A 20168-nucleotide genomic window follows, 5' to 3' on the forward strand; every position below is an offset into this window, starting at 1 on the left:
GTGCCCAGCCAGCTCCCGCCTCCCAGTGAGGAGCAGAACCGTGCCTTGGTCTCCTGGGAATCTGCTCTCCTGGGTGAAATTCCTGCCTGCTGCCTTCCCGTGACTGTCCTGCCAGGGAAGTGGAGCGGGAGCTGGCGCTGGGTCAGGCAGCGCTGCCATGTCGTTGCTGCTCCCTCCTCTCTCCTTCCTCGTGTGGTTTTCCTTGCTGTCTGTCCCCTGGCTGCAGCATCGAGGAGGTGGGAGGGCAAGACATGGCCAGCCATGGCAGGGAGGGAGCGGTGGGGGCTGTGGCCAGGCTGGCATCCCACCTGGGTCACCCCTCGACCCCAGCCTTTGAGCAGCAGCTTTGCAGGGACCTTTGGGAGGTTCAGGGGCCAGGCCACCCCACTGGGGACTTCTGTGTCCAGGTGCTGGCTTGGCCATCAGCACGGCGTCCTCCTCTGCAGAGCTGACCTCTAAATTTACTTCCAACCCACTGCTTTTTCCTGGCTCTTCTCCCGTCTCCCAGCTGTCCCCTTTGGAGCTGGCTGCTCAGCGCACTGGTGACGAGGTTCCTAGTGCCGAGGAACACGCTGTCCCACCACAGGGCTTTTTCCGGGCACTTCTCCCTGCTTTTTGACCCGAGGGACCCCCCGCAGGGTCTGTGTCCCTGCTCCCATCCCTGAGGAATGCTGTCACCTTCTGCTGTCACGTCTGTCCCTGCCCATCTCCCAGGACCCGGCCCTGGCAGGCAGGAGCTGGCACCTCGCCCTCTCGCTGCTCGCAAGCGCTGCCATCCCTGCAGGATGCTCTGGAGCCCATTTTCCATCCTGACACCCCTGTGTCACCTTCTGCTTTAAAATCGCTCCAGTAAATGTGTCTGGGGGTGGGAGAAGGCGATGGAGCCGGGGGTGGGCTCCTCCCGCGAGGTTGCCCTTTTAGCTACAAGAAGGTTTGGGCTCTTCTCTGGGCTGAGCAGGGCAGATGTTGGCTTTTCCCTCCAGGTGGCTGTCGGGTGTCCCCCAGCCTGGATCTGTCCTGCTCGTTGGGAAGCGGGAACAGGCTCTGGCTGGTTCAGCCCTTGACCAAACCCTTCTGGGGCAGCGGTCGGTTTTGTGTTGGTGAGCAGAGCTGTCCCAGACACATCTCTGATGGCACCATGTCCCTGTGAGCCACGGAGGACGGGGAGCCGGTCCCTATGGGTCTGTGTCTCACATCACCGGCTTTTTTTGACACAAAGCTTGGTCAAGCGCAGGACACAGCTCAGGTTCATTGAGCACTGGCACACCTCATCTCACATGTGCCGTGCCAGGTACCTGCCTGGCTCTCTTTGCTGCTCCTCTCCCAAGGAAGGTCCCCGAGCAGGTTCTCCTCTGAGGTGCTGTCTCTTGCCAGCGGGACAGTTTGAACCTCCCTCTCCCTTCTCCCTCCCAGGTCCTCTACCACCTCTTTGAAGAGTTCGCCAACTTCGAGCAGGTGACCATTATCGATATCATCCTCGGCTTCCTCAGCTTCTTCGTGGTGTCGCTGGGCGGTGTCTTCGTGGGTGTCATCTATGGGGTGATCGCTGCCTTCACGTCCCGCTTCACCTCCCACATCCGAGTCATCGAGCCCCTCTTCGTCTTCCTCTACAGCTACATGGCATATCTCTCTGCTGAGCTCTTCCACCTCTCCGGCATCATGGCGTGAGTTGGGCACGGGTGGGAGAAGAAGCTTTTCTGTCCCCATTACCCTTTGGAGGATGTACTCTGGTGTAACCACATGTCTCTGGCTGTCCCACCATGGCCAGTACATACCCAGTGAGGGCCAGAGGTGTGTTTGGGCTGGGGTACCCAGGGAGGCAGATGAGGGAAGTGATTCTTCTGAGTTGTCACACAGATCTTGGGGTGCTGGCAGCTCATTGCCCATTCTCCCAGGCAAGGTGATGTTGTTTTTTGCTGCCAGGCTCTGGTGCTCACTCCTGGCCTGCCAGGAGGAAGGAGAAACCTCATATTGCCTTCTCTGGAGGCCTTGAATAATTGCTGGTGTCTCTCAAGCCCTGTCCTGCTCCAGGGTTTGGTATAAGAGCACAAAACACCTCTGCAGGGCCAGTGATTGGGGCTGTCCCCATGTCCCCATGGCTACTGAGTGCCCCAACCTTGCCCCTAGGCTTATTGCCTCTGGCGTGGTCATGCGACCCTACGTGGAAGCCAACATCTCCCACAAGTCCCACACCACCATCAAGTATTTCCTTAAGATGTGGAGCAGCGTGAGCGAGACCCTCATCTTCATCTTCCTGGGCGTCTCCACCGTGGCTGGCCACCACTACTGGAACTGGACCTTCGTCATCAGCACACTGCTCTTCTGCCTCATAGCAAGAGTATTAGGTGAGGTGTCCGTGTGGTGGCAAAGTCCTTGGGGACGGCCCTGGGTGATGGGCAACTCTCAGGGCCACAAGGCCCAAGTTTGCTTTGCTGGGGAGGTGGAGATGACCGGGTGGCACTGGTCCACCATGGGCATCAGGCTTGCTGGTGGTTGGCTTTGTGAGGAGATGAGGTTGAGGCCAAGTTTGTGCTAGACATGGGGTTGAAGCTGATGACGGGTGTTGGGATAAGTGAGCAGGAGAGCACACACCTGCACCCGTGGCCCCGAGGGGGTGACACTGCGCTGGGCTGCAAGGTGGGCTCCCAGGGGGGTCTCTTTGGGGCTGGAGGGCATCCTTCACCATCCGCTCACACGGCCCTATCCCACTCCCTCAGGCGTCCTGGTCCTCACCTGGTTCATCAACAAGTTCCGAATTGTGAAGCTGACGCCGAAGGACCAGTTCATCATCGCCTACGGGGGCCTGCGGGGAGCCATCGCCTTCTCCCTCTGTTACCTCCTGGACTATAAGCATTTCGGCATGAGGGACATGTTCCTCACAGCCATCATCACAGTCATCTTCTTCACAGTCTTCGTGCAGGTTGGTGGCACATGGTGGGGTCACGGTGCTATTTCAGAAGGAGCCTCATGTGTTTGTGGAGAGTGAGGAGCACGTCCCCAGCCTCCATCCCTGATCCTGTCACTGTCCCTCTTCTCCAAAAGCTCTTGAGGCTACCAAGTGACACCGGAGACCTCTAACCCCCCTTCCCTGTTCCCTAGGGCATGACCATCCGGCCCTTGGTGGACCTGCTGGCCGTGAAGAAGAAGCAAGAGACAAAACGCTCCATCAACGAAGAGATTCACACGCAGGTAACCCCCTGCGCCCGGCCAGCCCTTCCCGCGCGCTTCTCTTCGCCGCCTTAGCCCTCTTCTCTCTCTGCTTCTGCCACCTCCACCGCTGTAACCAGGCGGGTTTACAGAGTGGGAGCTGCCCCTAAATCGGTGCCCAAGGTAAGGGGGGACGGAGCGAGGGCTCTCCCCCATCTGTGTCGTCCAGTGCCCGCTCCGACCCAGACCTCCCCTGTTGCCTGGTAGAGCAGGAGCCCGGTTGTGTAGGACCGTGCTGCCCTCCTGAGGCCCATCCTGGACCCGCAGCCCTGATTTTGCACCCCCTGAGTGCCCTCACCCCTGTGTCAGCCTGGGTGTTGGGGTGGGGAGAGGGTGGGCAGCAGCCCTGCGAGCTGCCTACGCTTTGAACCTTCTCTTCCAGTTCTTGGATCACCTTCTGACAGGGATCGAGGATATCTGTGGTCACTACGGGCATCACCACTGGAAGGACAAGTGAGTGTGGAGGTTTGGGGAGTCAGGGGACCCATGGAGGGGATGGAGAAGTCTTCGAATTGCCACCTGGCAGGTTTTCCAGCTCTATGTTGGATTTTTAACCAGGCTGTAATATCCCCTTGATGAATTATGGCCATGGGTTGGGTTTGAGTGGGGTTGCAGGGCTGCACCCCATCACCACACCACACACCGCAGTGTGGGAGCAGCCAGTGTCCGGTCCCTGAAGGAGCTCAGGACCATCAGGACCAGCTGTGGTCCAGCAGCTGCTGAGTGTTTCGGAGCCTGCCCGGCTCAGGAGGAAGTCAGGGAATCCTGGTCTGACCTGCGCTGGTGGGAACTGAACCATCTTCTGCTGGCCTGGGCCAGGGATGGGGAGCGGGGAGTGGGTGCCGGGGCAGGGGAGGGTCTGATATATCACTGCTCCTCCTCTCCCAAAGGCTGAATCGCTTCAACAAGAAGTACGTGAAGAAGTGCCTGATTGCGGGGGAGCGGTCCAAGGAGCCTCAGCTCATCGCTTTCTATCACAAGATGGAGATGAAGCAGGCGATCGAGCTGGTGGAGAGCGGGGGCATAGGCAAGATCCCCTCCGCTGTCTCCACCGTCTCCATGCAGTGAGTTCCCTGGCCTTGGCCACCCTGTGTCCCTGATGGGCCCCTGACGTAGACTGAGCACTCCCTGCTGGTGGCCACAGGGCAAGCAGGCGTTCGGTCCTGCCTGAATCCTGTCTGTCCATGCAGGAACATCAACCCCAAGACCCTCCCTGTGGCACGCATCCTTCCGGCCCTGTCCAAGGACAAGGAGGAGGAGATCCGGAAAATCCTTCGCAACAACCTGCAGAAAACCAGGCAGAGGGTAAGGTGTCCCCCGGCACTGTGTGTGTGCCCCTTTTGCTTCCTTGGGGTGGCCAGGACCACTGCCCACCAGAAGCTGTTGGGGCCAGCTGCCCCCGGCACCCCTGCCCTCCTGCCCCTCATGTTCCTGGTCTGGCTTTCGCTCCCCAGGGACCTTTTCCTCCTGGGATGGTGCTGGGATAGTGCTGAGGGAGAAGCTGGCTCAGTCGATGGCTGAGCCCAGCGTTTAAACCCTCGCTGGGCTAAGGTGGGTCCGGATCAGGCATCCCATGATAGCACACAAGGGATGAGCCACCAGCTTGCCTGGACCTGCTCTGCCCACTGGTGGCTGTTTCAGCCATCTCCAGGGGAAATGGTGCTGTGACCTTCCTTTGCCTTTCCGTGTGGTGGTTTTTTAACCCCTCTCCTTTTCTTGGGGCCTTTTCCCAGTTGCGATCCTACAACCGGCACACGCTTGTGGCCGACCCCTACGAGGAAGCCTGGAACCAGATGCTCCTGCGGAGGCAGAAGGCCCGGCAGCTGGAACAGAAGGTGTCAAGGGGACAGTGGAGCAGGGATGCTGCTTCGGACTGGGGAGGAGGGGGGGCTGAGGGGGGTTTCCCAGCCTGGGAAGGGCATCGGTGTCCCATATGGGGAGGGGGCTGAGGTTCAGATGACAGTGGAGGACCCCAAGTCTTCGGGAGTCTTCTCCAGGGTCCGAGCAAGTCCTTGCAGCACGGCTGGGAGGACGCACACATGTATCCTATGCATCCCGCTGTTGCTTCTCGCTCATCCCCGTGGCCTGGGGTCAATTCCCTACCTCCCCTTCCCCATTTATCCTGGCCGTTCCGATGGAGACATGGTCCCTTTGCTCCGATTCCAGATGAACAACTACCTGACGGTGCCGGCTCACAAGCTGGATTCACCCACCATGTGTCGGGCTCGCATCGGCTCAGGTAGGTGGAACTCGGCTGCCAACACCTCGCTGGGCATCAGGGAGCTTTGCTGCTGAAACCCTCAGAGACTGTGTTGTCCTGCACCCCCTCAGCTCCTCCGCAGTTCTCCAGCCCCCATCGTCCCTGTCCCGCTCCCCCGTGTGCGATGCACCCAAGCCCCGGGGGTTTGCTGCTCTTGAGCCCAAGCTCTGCCCAAGCGGAAGCACCCAGCTCGCTTCCCGGCACAATTCCCACCGGGATGTCAGTTTGGATGGTCAGTAGGTCTCTCTGGAGCTCAGCTCTCTCCATCCACGCAGCCACATTTCTGGCCGTGCCTCTCCCTGCCCTCTGCGGGGAAGAGAACCAGGAGTGCTCAGTCCCAAGACCTGTCCCTGGACTCCTGCCTTCTCCATCACGCGTTTGCTTTGCCATCTTTGGTTCCTCCCATCCTACGTGTCCTCTCCTGCCTTGGGGACAGTGTGACGGGGTGTGTGACGCCGGTGCTGGCGCTTGCGGAGCCGGCGGATAATCGGCAGAGGGCAGCTTCGCCCCTTGCGAACGGCGCAGTGCTGGGAAGCAGGGCTGGGCTGGGCTGTCTGGAGCGGCTCCAGATGGGATGTGGAAATCAGGAAAAGGAATTAAACAGCAGGCTTGGAAATCCGTAAGGCAGCCCAGGCATCCCAGCCCCAAACATCTGGGGTGCATTAGCAGGGGGTCCCTGAGACACCCCCACCCCCTCCTCCTTCCCTTCCCCAAGGTTATCCTGACCCAGTTTGTTCATGATACTGTGAGACAGGCCCTGCCTGACCCCTCTCTGCCCCCCCCAGACCCACTGGCCTACGAACCCAAGGCGGACTCGGAGAACCTGCCCATCATCACCATCGACCCGGCCTCCCCGCAGTCCCCGGAGTCCGTGGACCTGATGAACGAGGAGCCCAAGGGCTGCGGCGGCCTCCCACCCTCGCCCGAGGAGGACGAGGAGGGGCTGGTGATGCGGGTGAAGGAGCCTTCCTCCCCGGGTACCGACGATGTCTTCACCCCGGGGACCAGCGACAGCCCCAGCAACCAGCGGATGCTGCGATGCCTGAGCGACCCGGGGCCTCGGCCGGAGCCGGAGGAGGGGGAACCCTTCATCCCCAAGGGGCAGTAGCAGCTGATGCCCGAAGCCTCACACCACGTTTCGTACAGTTTCTCTCTCTCTTCGTTTGTTGTTCTTTCTTTGCTCTCCTATTTGGTTTCTTCTGTCACTACACACCGGGTTCAGGAAGGGGAGACCGTCCTGGATGGACTGGGATCGCCAGGACAGCTCTGCCCAGCAAACCCTGGGCTGGTCCCGAGGAGCGGGGAAGGAGCCCCCCCGGGATGCACCGGGCTCCTCGGCCGCCGTGGCCTGGGGGTGACAGACTATTTACCGCCCAGGACTGGGATTTGCAGGTGCCTCACAGCCCCGACGGGGCTTTCCCAGAGGTTGCCCACCCACTCAGGACCTGCGAGCGGCTCCTCGGGGTGGCTGCGGCCGGCGCAGGGTGGGCTCTGGCTGGGGAGCTAGGGGCGGGGGGCGCGCAGAGGCTGCCCCACAGCACAGCTTTGCCTCTTCTCGGCTTGCTCTGGGGCGGAGGGGTGGGAAGATGGGAGCCAGACAATGCGCCGGGGCTGGTGGCACCCACCACCTCACCCGGCATCCCGCCAGGGACCTCGGGCTCGTGCCACTGCTCCCTGCCTTGGCCACTTCCCTCGCGGGGCCGGTGGCCGCCCAGGAACCTCTCCTCCGGCCCTGCATTTCACGCCAGGTCTTGTTAAATAAATATCCTATAGCCATGCAAGGGGGGAGCCGGGTCCCCCCTCGCTTTGAGTGGCCCCGCAAGCCCGGGCCTCTCTGTCCCTCCTGGAACTGCTACCTGTCACCCGTCCCCACGGGGACCCTCTGCCAGCCTCGGCCCCTCGCCCCGTGCCTGCCCGGCAGCGGCACCGGCTGCTCCTTAACCAAAGACGGCGTCTGAGCTCCCTGGGCACGGGGATGGGGCACGCAGGGGGGTGCATTTGCTACGGGGGGGGCATTATTTTACTCTCCCTGCAGCCAAGAAGAGCTGGGAGCCTGCTCACCCAGCGTGGGGACATGTTGGGGCCAGGAGGTTGGCAGGAGGGGGACAGTCTCCCCCCTGAGGGGGATGCCTGGGGGTGTCCTGAGCTTGGAAGGACCCATCTTTCCCCGAGGCTTGGCTGGGAGGAAGCGCTGGGTGTTTCGGTGACTTACAGCCCTCCCCGGGCTCAGGGTGTCCTCCATCGTGCTCCGGCATGTCACTTCGTCCCTCATGTGCCACCCAGCTCTCACCACGTGCCACCCTTGGCCATGGGTGCTGCCTCTCCCATGCCGGGGGGCTGCTTGTCACCCCCCCCTCCCCGGGGGGGCCCGGGCTGCTTTCCCCTCCCCACGTCGTGCCTTGCCAGGCGTCCTCTCTGCCCCGCTGCCTTGGCGGGCACCCGGCCCGCACGCCCACCCACTCCACATCCCAACCGGGACCCCTGGGGACCGGCGTCCGCGGGGGCTTGGTCACACCGGGGGGCGAGAGCCCCCGTCGCTGCCTGCGCCTGCCTGCCTGCCCTGCTCTGTCTCCAGGAGGAAAAAAAGAAAAAAAAAAAAAAAGCAATGAAAATTCTCTTGTATAAAAAGTTAAAAAAAAAACACATGTAAAGAGAATCTTGGTTTTTATCATTAATAATAAATTAATGTTAATTTTTAGTGGGTTTTTCCAGCTGTTCCGGCTTCTACCTCTGCCACAGGGTCTGGGCCGTCCCAGATGAATCATAGAATCATAGAATGGTCAGAGTTGGAAGGGACCTTAAAGATCATCGAGTTCCAACCCCCCTGCCCTGGGCAGGGACACCTCCACTAGAGCAGGTTGCTCAAAGCCCCATCCAGCCTGGCCTTAAACACTTCCAGGGATGGGGCAGCCACAACTTCCCCGGGCAACCTGTTCCAGTGCCTCACCACCCTCACAGGAAAGAATTTCCTCCTAATATCTAATCGAAATCTCCCCTCTTCCAGTTTAAAACCGTTACCCCTTGTCCTGTCACTACACTCCCTGACAAAGAGTCCCTCTCCGGCTCTCCTGTAGGCTCCCTTCAGATATTGGAAGGCTGCTCTGAGGTCTCCCCGGAGCCTCCTCTTCTCCAGGCTGAACAACCCCAGCTCTCTCAGCCTGTCTTCGTAGGGGAGGTTCTCCAGCCCTCTGATCAGCTTCGTGGCTCTGAACTTGTCCCTTGGGCTCCCGCATCCCTCCCCAGGGCTGTGGGATGTTGGTGTGAGGGTTTGTTGGGAGGGGAAAGGCTGTTTTCCTCGCTTTGCAGGGGGAAGAAGGCAAAAGGCGGATCCTTTCGCAGGGACGTGGATGGTCCCATCACAGCTCGGAGGTGCCAACTGGGCATCCTGGGGCAGCTTTGCCCTGGGAGGAAGGACCCAGCGTCCCACTGCTGGCAGCACCTGCCTGTCCCAGGTCCCTGCCTCCCCTCCAGCGAGGGTTTGGGGGGGTTAATGGCTCTCCCAGGGGAGGGGGCTTGGGGACGTGTGAACCCTGGGAGTTTTTTCCTGGCTTCCCCAGGAGCTAGGGCTGAAGCCGAGCTCTCGGAGAGTAGCCAGTTCTCACCAGCATCCCACAACCGGAGAGAGGAAAGAGGCTCAAGGCAGTGCCTGGGTGAGGGGCTGCATCCTGACCTGAAAATCCTCCAGGAAAGACCTTCCCAGACGCAGCAGCGCTGGCACCTTGTCCCCCCCAGGAGCCCCCCAGGGCCACGGGTGCCCCGGGGCGACCGGAGCTCCTCGCTTTTGGGCAATTGCAATGGGAGCGTGTATCATCGCTGCAAATTAAAGCTCTGATTCAACGAGGCCGTGACTCACCCCCTCGCCATCCAGCAGGCGCATAATCGCTGGCGTTGCTCATGTGCTTAAAATACCTGAAGCCCAGGATCCCCCATGGCCCTGAGCTGGGACTTAGCCCGGCTACCGCATCCCCAGGGTTCCCCCCATGCCGAGGGGTCCCCGGGCAGGATGAGGCATCTGGGAATGTGGGGCAGGCGATGCCGTGGGGCCCATGGCAGTGCTGGTTTGGTGGGTGCCAACCTTGGACCCCATATGGGGTTTGGGGTGCTTCATCCCTGGGGCAGCGGTGCTGACAGAGGGACCCCAAAGCAGGAGGGTTTGGCAGGAACAGGGAAAGCCAGGCCTTGGCTCCGTCCTTGCTGGAGGAGAGCAGCGGTTTTGCCATCCCATCCCAAAGGGTGGGAGCACCCAGAGGTGCTGGCCGCAGCCCGGAGGCCAGGTGATGGCCACCCATCCTGGGCACGGAGGGGAAAGCAGGAACGTGCCGGAGCATCTCACCCGCCCCCACGTGCCAGAGAGCATCACGTGCAGACGCCCTCTTGATTTCAGTCATAGCTTTAACGCGAGAACTCACCAAACCAAGGCATTTCCAGGATATTCTTGTTTCTGTCTTAAAGGGTGAGTAACTTTTTTTAATGAGGAAGGACTAATGATCCCTCCAGGGATGGGCTGTCATTGCTGAGCAACTGCCAAAGCACACGCAACGCCGAGGTGCGTGTCCCCAACCCCCTGGTCCTGGCGGTGATGCCCTTCCCCCATCTGTGACCCCCCCCCCTGCTGTGCCCTGCATCCTCCCAAAGCGTGGCAGGGCCATGGCAGTGGTGCCAAGGACAGGAAGAACAGAGGGACCCTGAGAAGGATGACCTTGTCCCTGCACACGCATGTGCCAATGCGTTTATGGCCCTTTCCGTAACCCCCATCCGTGGGGATTAAAGAGCTGCTGCCTGTGCAGCTGAGGGGATCTGCCCCGGCCGGGTTGGCTGGGCTTCCCCGTGCCTCAGTTTCCCTCTACGTGGTTTGGAGCTGCCACCACCCGCAGCTGTGCCTGGGCATCACCCGGGGCCCAAAAACCCTTCACTTTGAAGGGATCAGCTGCGATCTCTACTAGGATTAAATTAGTGTCATTAAGTCAGGTTGTCCCTTACCACTGCTTTAAAAGCACAAGTCATGCCAAGCAAAAGAGCACATAGTGTCACCAGGAAGCCACCAAGGCCAGGACATGCAATTTGCTGTTCCTGCTGTGGGGGAACCCCAGGATGAGGACTTTCTTGGCCGGTGACACCATGGGCAGCTTCAAGGGGGCAGCACAGTCCCTGCCCCGCTCTGGTGGCACGTTGGTACCATGTCCCCCTCCCCATGCCCTGGCGATGCCGTGTCCCCCCTGCACTCCCCAGGCAGCATTTTCCAGCAGCCAGGAGAGGTGACGGGTGCCATTCCCCAACTCTGTGTCACCTGCTGTAATAACACCCTGCGCTGCCTTTCATCTCAGGGCCTTCAAGGTGGCCCTCTCCAGGGTGAGGATGTCCCAGCGTCATCACTTATCATTAATTCCAGGAGGCAGCTGGGGATGTGGTGGGGTCTGGGGGTCCCAGCCAGTGACATGGGGACCCCGGGTTGAGAGCAGAACTGTGACACCCCTTGTGCCAGGCAGTGAATGTGAGTGCTACGGCACCAAATTTGGCCTTGCCTTGGCCACTTGGGCCCACAGAGGCAGCCAGTGGCACAGCCCTGGGGACACGGGTGTCCCAGCAGGGAGGATGTGGAGGCAGCAAGCAGTGGTGGCACCTCTGGGATGGGCTGTGCAGGAGAAAGCAGGGCTGGACGTGGATGTGAGCGACGGGGAGGTGTCTGGGAGTGGTGTTTGCCGAGGGAGGCTTCAGACATAGCCAGCGAGAAGGTCTCCACCTCCTGACCCTCCAGCAGGACAGTGGCGTGTGTGCATGGGGGTGGCAGGCAAATGCATGGGGACAGCTCGTGTCTGCATGGGGACAGCTGGTGTGTGTGCATGGGGCAGCCCGGGCATGCACAGAGATGGCCGGTTCACGCACAGGACAGCGGGTGCGTACACAGGGACAGCTGCCGTGGGCACAGGGACAGCCAGTATGTGCACGGGGACAGTGTGGGACATGGCTGGCGTGTGCATGGTGGCAATGCCGGGGGCAGCTGCCATGGGAGCGGGGCGGGAGGAATGCCCCCACCCTGATGGGGAGCGTTGCTGCTCCCCCGGGGCAACGCTGGGTGACGTTGGTGGCTCCAGGAGAAGGGCTTGGTCCCTCCTGCTTGCTCAGGGAGTTGGCACACACCCTGCTTAATGTCAGGTGGGACGGAGACAGTCCCACGCGGGTCAGGGAGTCCCCGAGACCTCTCTTCATCTCCAGTTTGGGCTTTCACTCCCTGCCCCACTCCCCCAGCCCATCCCAGCCCCACTCCCCTGCTCCTCCAGCCCTTTCCCCCCCAAATCCCCGGCTGAGCAGCCTATGATGGGTATTCAGGACTGGACAAGGTCCCCAACGCCCTGGGGGGCACCGCTTGGATGGGGGGCTCTCTGCCTCCAGCCCCCCAGCCACTCTCCCGGCAGCCCCTGCCCCTCTCCACACCCCCTGGCAACGGGGTGCCCTATTCCTCCCCACACACACGCTGGGACACGTCCTGGCTCCTCCCTGGGTGATTTCCTGGCAGGGCAAAGCCGGTGTCCCCAAGCAGAACCAGGATGCTGCCGACCCCGGATCCATGGGGCAAAGCGGGGCCATGGCAAACCCAAACCCCCATCCCCCTGCCCAGCCCCTGGGCCACCCTCACACCCTCAAAGGGGCTTTGCCACCCTCGTGCCATCACCCGGGAGGCAGGATCCGCCCATGTTTCACCCCAAGAGGATGATTATTCCTTAATTGCCAACAAAACAAACGAATAAAGCCCGGGCTGGCCCTCGCTGAGCTGGAAGGAAACGGCCTCAGTGCCCATTCCTGGTCCCGGGTTCGCTGCCGGCGGCTCTTTGGGATAATCGTTTGGTGATGGATGTTAACGAGCGGCTCAGCCAGTCCGGCCAGAGCACGTCAGCTCTTTTTAATGAGCTGATGTTTTCTCCGGAGCCATCAGCACGCCTGTCCCTCTCAGCCCGGGCAACGCCAACGTGTATCTCCCGGCTCATCACCAGGCCACCGGCTCATCCCCCAAGGATCTACAGCGCCTTCTTCATCCCACCAGCTCCACGGCCACATCCTGACCCACCGCCCAGGGGTGTCACGGTTGGTGGGGTCCCCCAAATTGCCTTGTCCATGGGGTGCTGAGCACCCAGCCAGCCCTTCCTCCCGCACCTGATTTCCCCCAGCCGGACCCCCGGGATGGGTGAGCAGGGCGGATCCTGATACCTAAAGCCATTTGGCCCCTCTCGGCCTCTTGGGAAACTCTTCTTGATCTGGTTCTTTGGCGGACAGGATCAAAGGGGTTTTGCAATGGGAGGCAGCAAACTAATATTTTATCAGGTTCCTTGGAAAATCGCTTTCCGGGAGGGCTCTCCTCCTCCTTTGCCCCAATTCGGAGCCTCATGAAGTGTAACCAGGAGCAGCATTTAATCCTGACGGAGATACCTGATGGAGCCATGCAATTACTCTGGAGAGCGAAACCCCACAAAACAAGGAGCATCCCCATGTGGGGATGCCAGTGGAGGGGACTCCAGCCCCCCATGGGACACATCAGGCTGTCGGTGCATCACAGGGTGGGGAGGATTTCAGACGGAACCAGGGCTCAAGGCACCCTCTTGCCTCCTCTCCCCTCCAGCCCAGATGTGGATGCTCCTAAACACCCCATTTTCCCCAAACCTCAAATCTCCCCGTCACTATGTGACTCTTTCCGCAGCCAGCTCCAGCTTCCAGCAGCAGAGCCCTGGGATATGGGAAAGGACAACCTGTCACCATCAAGCCTTGGCTTCAGAGATGGACTTTGCAGCTTGAAAGAGCTCTGCAACAGGCTCCCCAAGGTGAAATGCCCCGGGTTGGGGGTTTGGGGTTTTTCAGGGGTATTTTTTCAAAAAATCCCTGTGGAGGTATAAAACTAAATCAATGCTGGCTTGTCCCCCGACTGCGCTCGTGGCTTTTGAGGATGGATCCCAGCTCCAAGCAGGAAGGAAGGAGATAGGAATGATGGCTGCAGATGCAGAGCCTGGAGTCCTGCCTGTCCTTCCCCAGGAGTGCGAGGCATCGGGCACCGGCTCAGCAGGGAGGCACCTCCTGGAAATGTCTGGAGGGTTAAATGCCGCAGAGAAATGAGCTCTTTAAAGTGATGGGAATTATTGGGATGAAAGGAAATGGGCAGCCGGCGGCTGGGAACACGACTGGCCTGAGGAGGAGGCGGTGGCTCAGACAGCAGCAGGGCCACGCGGTGGATTTAGGGGCTGGGGGTTGAAATCTTAGGGCTGGGAGAGCCCGGCATCAGCCTCCTGAGCCAGGGGGCTCCATCACCCTGGGGTGTCACCCTGGGTCTCCTGGGTGCCAGGGGTCCCTGCAGCCACCAGGTGTGGTGGGACCCTGGCAACACTGCTGGCCAGGGAGAGAGGGGCCTGGGGTGGAGGGTGTCAGGCTGGTGGGCATTGGACTGTGGGGCGCCAGACCATGATGGGGTATCAGGCCATGGGGCACCAGTGGGGCATCAGGCCATGGGGTATCAATAGGGTACCAGGCCATGGGGTATCCATGGGGCATCAGGCTATGGGGGATCCATGGGGTGCCTGACCATGGGGATCAGTGGGGTATCAGATCATTGAGTATCAATGGGGCATCAGGCCATGGGGCATCGATGGGGTACCAGGCCGTTGGGCATCAACGGGGCATCAACGGGGCATCAATGGGGTGTCCCTTTAACCCGCGCTCCGTCCCGACCAATCACCGCCGGGATTCCCGCACGCAGCGGGCCGCGCCGGAGGGGCGGGGCTCCACCGGCCTTGTCCCGCCCTCTCCACCCTTCACCCCGCCTCTTTCCCCACCCCCTCCTCTGATTGGCGCCCAGCCCAGCCCCAACCTTCATCCTAAGCCTATGAGAGAGCCGACGAGGCGGTGGGGCCGGGCCGGGATTGGCGGCGGGGCCGGGCCAATGGAGGCGCGGCCGCGGGACCCTATATAAGGCGGCGCGGGGCGCGGGCGAGCGCAGCGCTCAGCGGAGCCGGTGGTGGGCGGGGAGCAGCGCGGCCTGGCCCGGTTTGTCGCAGTGTCCCCTCGGGCCCCGACCGCGCCTCCCCGCCTCCGCCCCGCCGCAGCCCTCCTCTCAGAAACCGCTTGTTTTTTGGTTGTTTTTTTTTTAAATTTGTCCTCAAAACCCGGCACTTCCGGCTGGTTTCCGGGCTGTTTCCGGGTGACTCGGGCCCCTCTTCCGGTGGCGTTTCGGCGATGCTGGTGGCGGCGGCGGCGGCGGGGCCCGCTCCGGGCGCCTCGGAGCAAGGCGGAGGCCGCTTCAGCGTCCTGTCGTGGGAGCAGCTGCAGCGGCTGGACCAGATCCTGGGAGAGGCCGTCCCCATCCACGGCCGCGGGAACTTCCCCACGCTCTCGGTGCGGCCCCGCACCATCGTCCAGGTGAGGCCGGGGGCGGGTGGGCCGCGGGTAGGCCGCGGTGAGGCCTGGGGGTGGCTGGGAATGGGGGGGACGGGGCGGGCGGGGGGTACAGGCCGCGTTCCGCCACCCGGTTGGACTCTGCCCCGTTCCCGTGGGGGTCAGGGAGAAAATAAAAGTGCTGAGGCGGCGGTAACCGGCCCGCCGGGCCCCAGGCCAGCCCCCCCCCCCCCCCCCCACCTCGCCGGGCACCCTCCGCCTCCCCCCCCGCGCTGGGCTGAGGGCAAAGCGCCCGGGCTGGGTCCCCCGGGGGGGCCAGGGATGCTCCCGAGGGGGGGTGGGGGTGTTTAAAAGGTAGCGGGAATGTATAAAGTTGGAAGAACCCTCCTAGAAAGAGCCTTCTCTGGAAAAATCACAGGCGTTGAAAATTCATGCCTGATCCTGCTTCGTCCCATCCTGTGTTTCTCCCCTCCTCCTCCTCCTGAGTGGGTTTTGGTGCCCGGTGAAATGTGGGTGGGTGAGGGGAAAGTGGCTTTTTGGAGCTGCTGCCACCAAATGGCTTCGTGCTGGTGGACATTCGTAAGAGGCGGTCATTAACTTAAAGGCTGGATCAAATGTCAGTGTCCTTTGATTCTTGTCACACTGACTGTATCCTCCAGAGTCTGCCCAAGACTTCGCCTCGTTCAAGAGTTGCTGTTAGTTTATAACTATAAAGTAATAACTGTGTTTAATATTAAACTAACAATGTAGTTCAAATAAGCTGATGCATATTCATGTTTGGGAGCCAGCTTCATTCCTCAGTAATGACTCATCAAATGTAAAATCAGGCATGTTAGCTTCTAATTAAAAAGGCTATTCACAAAGCTAAAACCAAACTGGCTTTCACAATAAACTAATCGCTAGGATTTTGAAGCCTCAGCTGCTTGAGAAATATTTCTACTTAAGCCTGGAAAAAAAAAAAAGGAAAGGTGACATTTGAAAGATACTTGGCTGTATAAAGGAAAGCTTCAGCTGATTTCAAATTCCTCGAGTTCCTGCTGCATCTGCTGGGGGCAGAAGTGCTAAATCTTGGCTGCTAGAGCTTTAAACTGGATGACAGACCAGAGCTACTGTCAGGGAACTGCCCCTTGGGTTGTACAAGGCCAGCGAAGCTCAGCGCTGTTAAAATCCCGGCGCGGTGCAGCATCAAATGTTCCACCACTTATTACTGTTTAGTTCCACAAAACTGAAGTAATTTGGTGCCGGAGCTGCCCGAAAAGGATGTTGCCACTAGCAACTTCAAACATTGAATAACTGAGGGCTGTAATTCTGACTGACCACGCTGGCCGACCCTGTATTTAGGGCTGACTAATTTGAAACAAGTAACCTAAAAGGCAGTTATTTATTGCACATGCTCTTGTTGTTGTGGGAGGTGGGAAGCGGCGGGTCAGGACGCAGAGGCAGGGTTTGCTCCTGCCTGGCTGTCAGAGTCAATTAGCTGAACCGCACGTAACGTGAGGTGCTGTTTTGGGAAGCAGGTCAGCAGCTGCCTAACCTTTTAAATATCCAACCCTCTGGGGAAAATGCATACCTGAACCCTCTGCCTGCAGCCGGGGAGATGTGCTTCAGGTTGAGACTGGTAGGCTGAAGCCTCCTGTCCTCGGGGAAGTAACAAGGCTCTCTGCAGGTTGAAGGGTTTTTTGGATGACTTGGGACAAGGCTTACTTGAGTAGTTGGATTTTGGGGTTTTTTTTCCCCCCTTCTTTTCTGACTACATCTGACATAGGCAGACCTGAAGACCTGTGATGCTCCAGTAAGCCTGAAGCTTATGGGTCTGAAACGCTGCAGGTCCCGAGCAGTGCCTAGAAAGGGGTTAAGCAGATGTTCTTTGAGGCCAGAAAATTAATCTGGAATGAGATTTTCTCCAAGCATGGGTCCTAGCTCTGCCTCTAACGCTTTTGTGACCTATATCTTGTCTCTCTCTGACCCTAATAGCACAAAACTTAACTCCACAAGTAGTGCTGGAGCCGTGCCTTGGGTGAGTGACTCCAGTGGCAGTTGGCAACAACGGCGCACCAGGAACTCCCTTGGATTAACTGCCTGATACTTATTCTATACAGGGGAATAACCCTGCTTCTCTCTTAGACTTAAATTCAGTTTTCAGACTCTCTGCCTTTGAAAACAGCTGCTTTCGTAGCTGAATTGGATGTTCCGGTGGGGACTTGGGACTTCCGATGGTGAATAGCTCACTGGTTAACTGTTGCCTGACATGTGACTGTCACCATCGGGTTGGCGAGGAGCCCGGGCACATTTCTAGCCTGAGCAGCTCACGTCAGGGAGTAATAGGGGAAACGCCAGCAGAGAAGCTGCATAGTGAGATTTAACAACCTCCTGAACTTTTGATTTAACAAGTTTAAAAACATTAATCGGTTTGTAGCAAGATGTCTTCCGTTTGTGAGGGCACCTTGGGGCAGCAGAAGCTCACTGGGGTGGTGTCTTAGCGTGGTCCCCAAATGGTCTGTGATGTGGATTACATACTGTGGTCCTTCACCTTTGTGTGTTGTTTCTTCTAAAGAAAACTCATGCAGGGGCAGTTTTACAGCTGCTGAATCTCACAGGTTCCCCAGAATCTCACAGATGGTCCCCACACAGAACCATCTACTCAAGACCGTGTCAACCAAGTGGGGGTTTTGGCCCCTCTGAAAAGGGTTTGAATTTTTATGGGGCCTCTCAAATTAGGACAACCTCGCAGGGCTGAGTAGCCCGGTCAGACTGGCTTCTAGTGGTACAACTTGTCTATTTGTATCCCAAGCTTTGGCTCTTTCAAGCTCTAGCCTTTCTCCAAGCCCTGGGTGAGCAGGCTGGCGAGGTGGGACTTGCAGAACAGCGGGTAATTGCTGGCGAGAGACATGAAAGCAGGATGAGGGATGGGAAGAGCTTCTGGTGGAAGATGTGAACTTAATCTTCCTGGGATCTTTGAGCTCAGTTAAAGTCAAATTATAAGCTGGTGTCCAGCTAGTTTATTTTATGGTCTTGGGGTTATTTCAGCCTCCTGCCTGTTAAGTAATCGGCCAAGTGATTCAGCTTTGCTCTAAATGAACAAAGCTTTGGAGGCACCGGTGGGTGTGCCAGGACTGAGCAGGCAGCATTAAAATCACTGGAGTAACACCCGTAAGATGAAAGCTGCCTCTTGTGCTTGATAGCGTGCCAAGTTCAGCACGAAGCTCTGACACACTGGAAATTGTTAGGATACACTTACTAGTTAGGACATGAACTTGCATACGCCTGGCTGGGGCTTTTGAGCAGTTCTGGCATCTTGATTTGCCTTTAATGAGTCTTGACAGGCAAAGGGGCCGGCTGAAAGGAGTGAGCCACCCTGATTAAATCAACAGGGACTGCTGCAGACTGTGCTGCCGCCTTGTATTTGGAGTCCTTTTTGGATCGGCTGGTCTTGGCTTGATGGCTGGAAAGGCTGGCTGCGACCGTGGGGGGGTGACGGGGGCAGAGACCATCCCAAAGACTGGGTTTGGATAAATTCTCAGCTTTGAGGGGGATAAGGAAGGGCAAACAGCTGTACTGGAAGCAGAAAGAGCTGTTCATGCACAGTAAGAACCCTCTAATGCAAGGGAATAAGGAAAGGAGAGCCACCCCCAGCTGCTGGCAAGACTCTGGATGCTTTCCAAAGTGACCTATTTCTAATGGATTAGCTTTTTATTTCACTGTCTTGCACTGGAGTGACCCATATAAGTGCGGGGAGTGAATCCTGCTGCTGTAGCCAGCCTGCTCCAAGAATGCTTTCTTGCTTCTCACCGGCTCTCTTTGTATCTCAGGTTGTCCGTAGTCGCCTGGAGAAGAAAGGAATCGCAGTCCATAATGTAAGGCTGAACGGCTCAGCAGCTAGTCATGTCCTGCATCAAGACAGTGGTTTGGGTTACAAAGACCTAGATCTCATCTTCGGTGTAGATCTGAAGACCGAAGATGTCTTCCAGCTTGTTAAAGATGTGGTCATGGACTGCCTCCTTGACTTCCTCCCGGAAGGTGTCAACAAAGACAAGATCACCCCCATGACTCTGAAGGAGGCATACGTGCAGAAGCTTGTGAAGGTGTGCAACGAGACCGACCGCTGGAGCCTCATATCCCTCTCCAACAACAGCGGGAAGAACGTGGAACTCAAATTTGTGGACTCTCTCAGACGGCAGTTCGAGTTCAGCGTGGACTCCTTCCAGATCATCCTGGATTCGCTTCTGCTGTTTGGGGAGTGTTCAGAGAACCCCATGGCTGAGAACTTCCACCCCACGGTCACTGGGGAGAGCATGTACGGGGACTTTGAGGAGGCAATGGACCATCTCCGGAACAGGGTCATCGCCACGAGGAACCCAGAGGAGATCAGAGGTGGGGGGCTTCTGAAGTACTGCAACCTCTTGGTGAGGGGTTTTAAGCCCAAGTCAGAAGTGGATATGAAGGCACTACAGAGATACATGTGCTCCAGGTTTTTCATAGACTTCTCTGACATCGGTGAGCAGCAGAGGAAGCTGGAGTGTTACCTCCAGAGCCACTTTGTTGGGATGGAGAGCAAAAGATATGACTATTTGATGACCCTCCACAGGGTGGTCAATGAGAGCACAGTCTGTCTCATGGGACACGAAAGGAGGCAGACCCTGAACCTCATTGCCATGCTGGCCGTGAGGGTCCTGGCTGAGCAGAACATCATCCCCACCGTCACAAACGTTACCTGCTACTACCAGCCAGCTCCCTATGTCAGCGAAATAAACTTCAACTACTACGTCACCCACGTGCAGCCCTTCCTGCCTTGCAATCAGTCCTACCCAACGTGGCTTCCCTGTAACTGAGCCGGGACAAACTTCAGGGTCTGTTTGTCCTCCGAGGTATTTCCTTGCCTTGGGGAACGGGGAGGGAAAGGGGCAAAACGAAACAAAACGAACAAAAAAAAAAAAAAGACAAACCTTCTTAGAACTGCGACAAAAGGAAACTTCCTGGACTTTTTTTTTCTTGAGTGTCTTGTTCCTGGGGTTGTTGGAACGAGGCCTGTCTGCTGTACACTGTGATGGGAAGTGCAGTGTTACGGAAAGTAGCTGACTTGGACGTTTACAGGAAGACTGGGATCGCTTATTGAATTCTGGAGGCAATGGGGGAGGGCGGGGGGGTGTGTGGGGAGATTGTAGAATTACGCTAAGGTAGAGCTGCACTGCCCTGAAATGGATCTGAATTGGTTTTTGGTGTTTGTTGATGTTGTTGTTGTGTTGTGTTTTTTTTTTTTTTAGTGCGGGAGGTGTTATGGGTGTGCAGACTTGTGGTTTCTGAAGATAGAAGCCAGAGTGGCTAATTCCTT

At 58.4% G+C, this 20168-nt stretch overlaps 2 protein-coding genes across 2 annotated transcripts in view; both read left to right on the forward strand.

Annotated features, from left to right (window-relative positions):
• Window positions 1-6628, forward strand: part of SLC9A1 (solute carrier family 9 member A1) — a 31009-nt gene extending 24381 nt beyond the window's left edge. The window contains exons 3-12 of the mRNA XM_074162151.1: window positions 1414-1664; window positions 2128-2345; window positions 2718-2920; window positions 3100-3189; window positions 3590-3660; window positions 4098-4271; window positions 4398-4512; window positions 4941-5042; window positions 5374-5446; window positions 6253-6628. Of these exons, the coding sequence (XP_074018252.1) occupies window positions 1414-1664; window positions 2128-2345; window positions 2718-2920; window positions 3100-3189; window positions 3590-3660; window positions 4098-4271; window positions 4398-4512; window positions 4941-5042; window positions 5374-5446; window positions 6253-6575 (1620 nt within the window). The 3' untranslated portion in view covers window positions 6576-6628. The remainder of the gene's footprint in view (window positions 1-1413; window positions 1665-2127; window positions 2346-2717; window positions 2921-3099; window positions 3190-3589; window positions 3661-4097; window positions 4272-4397; window positions 4513-4940; window positions 5043-5373; window positions 5447-6252) is intronic.
• Window positions 6629-14446: 7818 nt separating this feature from the next.
• On the forward strand, window positions 14447-19742 carry TENT5B (terminal nucleotidyltransferase 5B). Its single transcript, XM_074162172.1, has 2 exons — window positions 14447-14863; window positions 18649-19742. The coding sequence occupies exons 1-2, from the start codon at window positions 14681-14683 to the stop codon at window positions 19666-19668; spliced, it is 1203 nt and encodes a 400-aa protein (XP_074018273.1). The 5' UTR covers window positions 14447-14680; the 3' UTR covers window positions 19669-19742.
• The last annotated feature ends 426 nt before the right edge of the window (window positions 19743-20168 follow it).

The sequence above is a fragment of the Numenius arquata genome, chromosome 21 (assembly GCF_964106895.1).
Source record: "Numenius arquata chromosome 21, bNumArq3.hap1.1, whole genome shotgun sequence".
In the NCBI taxonomy this organism is placed as follows: Eukaryota; Metazoa; Chordata; class Aves; order Charadriiformes; family Scolopacidae; genus Numenius; species Numenius arquata.